The sequence below is a fragment of the Leptopilina boulardi genome, unplaced genomic scaffold, assembly GCF_019393585.1.
Source record: "Leptopilina boulardi isolate dan_hultmark-lab unplaced genomic scaffold, ZJU_Lbou_2.1 LbouV2_371, whole genome shotgun sequence".
NCBI lineage: Eukaryota > Metazoa > Arthropoda > Insecta > Hymenoptera > Figitidae > Leptopilina > Leptopilina boulardi.
In genome coordinates, this window is record NW_026137942.1 from 2,352,562 (window position 1) to 2,361,007 (window position 8,446).

The window sequence follows — 8,446 nt, forward strand, 5'->3', positions numbered from 1 at the left end:
TTTTACTTTACTATCTGTCATACCGACTTCACTATGATAATAGTTATGTCGATTATTTATCATCTCTCAAGATAATGAATGAGATGGCTACATTTTCTTAAAAGAACCAGTTGATAATTTAAAACATTTAAATAATTAGGTATATGAATGTTATATTTTATAAGTGTACATTCAAATATACTCATATATACATATACACCTTATATTCAAATATATAACTACTTAATATACGTGAATCTTAAATGCAATCGGTATTGCCTATGAAAAGGGGCTATTTGAAAATACGCATAACAGTAGATTTATAATTTAAAAATGAAAATTTATATATGTCGGGATGTAACAGTCCTCCCCCCTTAGATTGTGCATCGTCCGCGATGGACTTTGAATTAAAATATTTGTTACGCGAATTTTCTAATATTGCCTTGAGAAGTAATATGATTTTCAAGAATTAAAACAGAAATTTGCTGACAGGAGAGTTTGTAGAGTGCAGATGTGCTTTACCAATCTGTGAGTGATGTTGAAGAAGGATATGTGCCAATGAGGTAAGTTGTTATTATAATAATGTCACGATTTGTCCAGCTGCCTAGATGTGTTTCCTTTAAACACTCAAAATGCTGTTTTCATCAAATTTTTGCATGATGATCTCAGGATCCATATGCATTGTCCTAAAGCCTTTTAGGATCAGTTTTTCTACAACCATGAGTGGAAACAGTTCGGTTAGTGATGTTTCAACAATTCTATACGATGTTCCTGAATCTGTCATCTCTATTAGTGATGATTCTTCTGGTAAGTACTCAGTTTGTCATGAACTTCCCTAGTGATTACATTCGTATTCACATTATATATATACATATATATTTTTAGGCTTTCTTTTCCCTTTTTTTTTACTAGTGTGTCAATTAAAATGAGTGAGAATATTGATGAAACTGATTGTTGGGAATATATTAACAATTTTAATTTAGATCCCTTTGACTTAAGTGAAAATAGTGTAGTCAACGAGATAGTTGATACTGCGAACTTGGAACTCGCTTGTGCCTCTTCGAGTGAACAACTTAGTGAAGTGACTGCATTTTGCAATTTTTCCCTTTTTGAGCCAAGTCCCATTGTTGCTAGTGTTTCACAGCATCGTCTTCTTGCTCTCAGAGTCGCTGATTTGGAGGAAAAATTAGGAATTTTTCAATTTGCGATCTGGAAAGTGCCTCTGGAAAATGGTGCTAACATTATTTCTGCCTTATGCACGTCAATTTTAGGAGTGGAGTGTCCCGTTCAGGATTTTGTGATTGTGAGAAAATTAGATGTTAAACGCAGTGGGGTGCTTGTGCGTATGCCATCGTCAGGGTTGCCAGATTTGTTGGGATGAGAACCGCGGGTAGACGGCGCTGATGTAGCCCAAAAACCGCGGTCTTATATGAAAATCCAAAACGTATATGAAAATCGATTTATAGTCTTAAATTGCAATTTTTCTAATTTTTAGTGTTTAAAATACACGATTAAAAATATCAAAATTTTTTTTTCCAATAAAGATTATTTTATTTATAAATTGTATTAACAAGGTTTACTTAAAAATGTTATAAAAAAATTTGTGACGAACTTCGTGTTACAAATTAAAAAAGCGAAGCAATATTTGCACAATGGTCAAAATTGTTTTCAAACAATTCCATTAAATTTGAAATATCTTCAATGATATATATCAATAGTGTCAATATTGTCGTTCTCTTCTGAATGCATGCATATTTTACGAAGCGGTAGAACGCCTAAAGCTTGCCATTGGGACTCTAGAATTCCACGATCAGCAGCAGGATCTGTAAAATATTAAATTTACTTGAATTTTATTAACCAAATGACCAAATTCAAAAATATATAAAATTTAAATTTATTTTTACTACCTAAATCCAGAGGCAATTGATCAAAAGCAGGTCGACCTATTCTTGCCAAAGTTAACTTTGGAGTCAAGTATTTCAATTTTTCAATGACTTCAAGATTTTCAGGCGTCCTTTCCAGAAGCTGACGACAAAGAGTCAATAAATAATTGCCACAGTTCATCCTCACATTGCTCAATGAATTTTGAGAAATTTCAAGTCTCCTAGCAAGCTGATTAAAATTCTCTCCAAAAGTTACTTGCTCGATAGGTATAAAATTATCAACATGTTTAAAAGCATTCTTTAACATCGTTACTTCATCTATCCTTAGAACTCCTGGCCTGTATGTGTCTGCAATCGCTCTTTCTTTCAGAACACGTTTGGCCATGTTGAACACAAGGTTACGAAGATCGCTGTGGAGTTTTGTGATGTCCGCATTTGTATGCTCAAAAGCTAGATTCAGCGTGTTGACTTCTTTTAACGTTGTCTTCAAAAAAGTCAAGTATAAAATATTGGAATTATCCTGATAAAAATTTGCTAAAGTGCTCGCTTAAAATCCTGAGGCTGAGATGCTGTTGTTTGCACGAAAAAATCACGAAGATCGTCCCATTGATCTAAGACGACAGATGAAACAGGTAGCCATATAAGCCAGCGCGTTTTTGACAGGCTTTGCAATTTTGCAGGAGACTTTCCATCATGTCTTTCCTAAAAATTTAATGAAACTGAATATTGGAATATAAAATAAAGCATACTTAAAAAAAAATTTTTTATAAATACGTAAATATTTAAAAAAAATATTTTTATTAAATATTAAATAATTTAAAGAATTAAATTTTTGAATATTAAAAATTAAAATTAATGTTATTACGTTATTAAAATTTCATTTTTACTATTTTTGTAATTTATAAATACTTGCGAATGTTTAAAAAAATTATTTACCTTAAAAAATTCATCATATTCTCCGTGTCGTTTTGAACTAAGAGAAAACCAGTCATAGGTTTCTGTGAGAATAAATTCAAGGTGATTGGGGACAGTTTTGTTAGCATATTTGGAACAATTGTCAAGACTGTGACAAACGCATCGAATTAATTGCAAATGCGTAAGTTCTCTTTTCAAACAAGCATAGAAAGTGTTGCACATATTGGTGGCACTATCGGTGCCAATTGCATACAGTTGAGAGAAAGGCAGTCCAATTAAAGAAAGATACTTCTTTAGAGCATTGGCCAGATTTTCGCTAGTGCAACTGACAACCTTGATGATTCCCAGATAATCGGTGACCATTTTCTTATGGTTCAAACTGAAATAACGGACGCATACACCCATAAATTTCGTTACCGAAACATCCGTCGATTCGTCGACTATTAGAGCGTATGGACAATCTCCGATGTCACTGATGAGTTCTTGTAATTGCACTGGGGAAATCACATTAGCCAACAACGTTGAACATTTTGTTCGATGAAGCCTAAGGTTTTCCAGCTGCGGGGATCCTTTTGCGATTAGTTTTAGCATTTCGCAAAGATGGTCAACACCTCTGACGGCACAATGCAGCGCGACGAAGACAGACAATTTTATTTCTAAAATTTTGTCTTTATCTTCAATGACAACGTCTATATAAAGCACGAAAATTGTATAAGGGGTCACAACTTTTTTAAATTGAATGAAGTCGAAAATGAACAAAAATATTAAAAACTTAAAAAAAGTTGAGCAAAATTTTATAACGTAAAATATGAATAAAATAAATTTGGAAATGTTTTGTAAAATTTATATTATTAAATTTAATTTTAGCAACCCTCATTAATATAACGAATAATAAATTCAAAATCTTTAAAATTTATCTCTTATTTAAAAATTATAATATACTTACTGTAATTGTGCAAACGTTTCTGTTGTTTCCTGTTAAGCGCCTTCTCTCGCTCCACGTGTTTTACACGTTTCGAGTGCGCAATCAAATCGCCGTGATGAGCACGAATGTGGCAATTGCACAATTTACAAAATGCTTCTGGTTTCCCATTTGCTATGTCCTCTTCAGACGAAGCAGTAAGCCAACCTGAAAATTCAAATAGATTTTTGCCATTATTTTGATTTATATATATATATATGATTGCAGTAAAACACAAAGACAAAACGATTTCAAATTTTTAGGTTAAGTTTTGACTTCTTACCTTTGAGTTCTTCTTCGGATTCCCATTTAGCATTATAATGCTTTAAATATTTACCCCACTTTCCCATTACCCTTAATAATTTAAATATTTTACTTTCGCGCTACGAACAAAATTCTCTGAAAAAACAACTTAGAAGCAAGTTCCAATTGCTAACCGCTTGTAAACCATGTGAACTTTCGAGTAACTGATCAACGGGCACATATATACAGGCAAAAAATACCAACAGTGTAGAGAGTAAAAATTAGTTCAAATTACTACCACGACATGGCGCCAACAGATATTTCTCATTCAAATAATCGGTTATACAGAAGAAAATTTTATTTTTCATTATTTTTCTTAAAAAAAGTAACATTGCAACGTTATAAAGCCCAAAAAACGTATTACTGATTAAGATATAGCCCAATCACTACTTGTAGCAAAAATGAAAAATAGGCCGCGAGAATGGCACCTGAGATAGCCCAAATCGCGGTTTGTAGCCCAATCTGGCAACCCTGACCATCGTTAGAGATGAAACAGTTAATTTTTACTTTTAGGCATTTATTCATGTTGAAAGGATATAATATAGACATTATATAAACTTGAGGTTTCGCTTTTTTTTTGAAAAGTTTCTTTTTGTGGATTGTGTTAATCTGTGATTATGTTTTCTTTTTGTTTAGATTACCAGACGACTCGTAATAATATATGCTCAAAAAGAGTGGAGAAGATTCTCTATTATTTGATAGAGATGAGGCAATTGTCCAAGGACCTGAAATTATCAAAAGGACTTCTTGGTTTTTCTCCATCCTTCGCAGTTGATAATTCTCAGGAGTCAACCAATCTGCGCCTTCGAAGGCTTCCAAATTCGTGGACTGCACAGCACGTTCCATCTGGTGTGCGTAAGGCCTTGAAATCGAGGCTACGACGTGTGGGAAAAATATTGGATTGTTTAATTGAGATGTCAACAAATAATGTAGCGGAATTTAGGAGAAATGTGTCCTTTCCGGAGCCATATTCTGATGTCGAGTGAGTATAGCGTGTACATAAATTGTGTGCATTGAAATTCTTATGTGTGTAGATTTTTGTTTTATTTTTCCTTCTCTTTTTTTTACAGAGACAGTGTATTAGGTGAAGAGGAAGTTCCGTCGATATCCGATAGTGATGACGATGAAATTGATGTCGTTAACTGAATATCTTCTGTTAGAATGTTTGTTTTGTTGTCTTTCCTGACGTCACTGGGCCATGAATTTCCGTTTTTTTTACATTATTTTTTAACAATTTTTATACAGATACGATTTAAAATTAAAATGTAAACATAATTCAAACATACGAATTAGAAAGATAAAAATTTGCAAATTTTGTTTTAGTTATTTATGAATTGTTTAATTTAAATTTATATATACATATATATATTTTTTTTTGATTTTGCGATACTCGAGGTACTTAACATATTGATATATTAATACATAAGTTTTGAAAGTTTAAATAAATTTTACTACAGTTTTAATCTACCACTTTTTTCTCATTCCTTACCTTTGTGTTTTATTAATCTTTATCATTATTTTGATAACATTGTATTTTTCAGTGTGGCATAAAGAAATTATGCATTTGAGAAAGCTGTGACAACCTTTATGCTTGGTACACATGCATAATTTTTATTATTTTTTTTTAAATTTTATAATAATTTTATTCATTCTTTTTATTCATTAGAAATTTTATTTATTTATTCCTTTATATGCATGTGTACTTACAGGTACGTATTTCATTTTGTTTACTTAATTTTTACTTTAGTGTGCTTTGCTCTATTGTAAGTTATATTGTTTTTGCAACATGTGATTTTAATTATTTGCATTAATTTGAGTAATTTCGTTACTCGTAAAAATTTTGATATTGATTTAATAATAATATTTTTAATAAATATTTTTTTTTTTTTAAATTTATATGAACGCCTTTAATCGTTATTATCATTACTAGTGACTAATCATAAAACTATTGGTTGATTTAATATATATATAATTTTTTCTTTTTTTGTATGCATTTTATTATTTTATTAATCAATGTTATATTGAAATATAATAGTAAAAACATTAACTTTATCAGTTAGATTAATCAATTTATTGATTTAAATTAATAATTTAGGATATATTTGAAAATACGTTTTATCCGAAAAGAATGCGCGCAGAGGAGGCATATATATATGTAGCGACAAGATGTCCGTCAAGTAGTACGCTCATATATATATGTCATGCGGGCGACTCGCGAGAGAAAGTATAGCGGCCATAGAAGAGAAGGCGGTAGCCCAGGCGCCTGGCTGTTGGAGAGGAGGCGTGGGCCTGACCACGCCTCACAGATCACCTCCGTTCTCTCATGCTCGCCTAGTAGCCAGAGCTCGCTACGAGGTCTTTTGCGCTCAATTATTATTAACAATAATAATAATATTCAAGTCAAAACACCTTGTATACTGTTAGTTAGATTTGGTTGGTTGAAAATTAAAATTACTAATGATTATTATTTAGGTATTGTTGATTTAGTTGTAAAGTATTGTTAGTTAACATTAATTATAAGGTTATTATTATTATGATTATATAACTATGAATAGAAGATTAATTAATTTATATGATGTGTAAGTATAGAATAAAATGCATATGTGTGCGTATATACACGTATATTTGTTTTATTTTATTATTATTATTTTTTTTTATTCGAATTCTTTTAATTGTTAATTAAAATTAATAGTAATAGTAATAGTATTAATAAATTAATAGACTGGTATTTAATTAGTAAAATTATTATTTATTGTTATTTATTATTAATATTTATTTGTATATTGTTATTTTTATTATTATTTCTATATTTAATATTAATTAGTAATGGTGATAGTTGTTATATTTAATATATAATGTTATATTTAATTATTATATAATATTATAATTATATAATAATTATATTATTTAATATTATTAGTGATGATAATTGTTTTTATTTTATTACTTTAACTGATATACTTATTCATATGTATTGGACAAGCGTTTTTCGTTGTATTGATGTCCTTCATTTGGCGGCCATTGTTGTGTTGGTCTTGATTTTCTTAGGGTCGATATATGTGGTCGATATACAAGTTTTAAGTTGGCGCGTAGGTTTTAAAACTGTTGCCTCTTCTCTTTTCATATTTTCTTGATAGTTTAGCTTGGAAATATACTTTATTTAATGAATGTTTTTGGGGATTTTTGGGGCTGGTCCTCCCTCCATGGAACAATCATTGTCCTCAATGATCTATTTTATGGATTGTTTAAATTTGGTTGATTTCTTGATCTTTTTCTTCTCATTGTTATAATTTTATTTGTTTTTTAGGACTATTAATGATACTAATAATATTAATATCTTAAATGCCATGGATATGTAATAAGTATTATCGGTGATTATTCCAAAAAATGGAATTTCCATCTATAAAGTAGAATATTTTATGAATATTTGTTGTATATATCTTCTTTTCTTTTTTTTTTTAAATAAGGAAGAAAGAAGAAGGCGACCACGAAATCCCCTTCCTTCATTTTCCTTCGTCCTTCTTTTAAATTTATTATTGCATTTTTATTATAGTTTTATGTATACATTTCTTATAATTTAATAATTATTATAATGATTATTATAGTTTTTGCCATTCGTCGAGTTTTAACATTTATTTTTGTTATTCGTGTATTGTTCATACTTCATTGTTTTTATATATAATTGTTCATGCATTTTCTTATATTATTTAAGTGTTTGCTCTTCTTCTTATTAGTTAATAATAGTTTAAAATTATATACATCTTCATTATCCTTTATCAATTGTTGATTTTTATCCTTATTAGGTAAGTTATAGTGTGATTATCTGTAGGTAACATATGAAATTTTTGAATTTTGTTTTGAATATATTTAGATGTTTTTATTTATGGGGGTTAATTTAATTTTTCATATGTATATTGTTTTTTTTAAATTATTAATATTATTTTAATGGGAATTTCTTTATCCTTGTTGTTGTGTAGTGCGTAGGGATTATTTGTTATCTTTTTGAAATGTGCAACGGTCAGCAATTTTGCAATTGAGTCATTTGAATGCTACTAATTGAGATGGATACACGTAAGTATTTTAATTATATTTACCTTTCGTAAAAGTTTTATGTGTGAGCATTAATAATTTATGTGTAATTATATTTAAATTTATATATTATATTTTTTTTTGTTTCAGAAAATGAAAATAATGGAGGAGTGGACCGTTTGGAGGTAGCCTCCCGTTGGGGTAAGTTTTTGTTTTATATTTTGATATATGTATGCATATATGTTTTATATGTATATTTACATATATGTCCCCCCCTTTTTTTTGTTTCAGGTCCACCTTACTCAAATTTGATGATTACGGTGACAAGGGAGGGGGAGAGGCGATTCGTTTCTCCTCCCTTGAGGAATATAATTAT

At 29.9% G+C, this 8,446-nt stretch overlaps 1 protein-coding gene across 1 annotated transcript; it reads right to left on the bottom strand.

The window, feature by feature from the left end:
• Positions 1-2,396: 2,396 nt before the first annotated feature.
• Positions 2,397-4,088, bottom strand: LOC127287550 (uncharacterized). The gene is made up of 4 exons (XM_051314542.1): positions 4,022-4,088; positions 3,724-3,906; positions 2,799-3,466; positions 2,397-2,564 (listed from the first exon to the last, which is right to left on the bottom strand). The coding sequence occupies exons 1-4, from the start codon at positions 4,086-4,088 to the stop codon at positions 2,397-2,399; spliced, it is 1,086 nt and encodes a 361-aa protein (XP_051170499.1).
• Between the last annotated feature and the right edge of the window lie 4,358 nt (positions 4,089-8,446).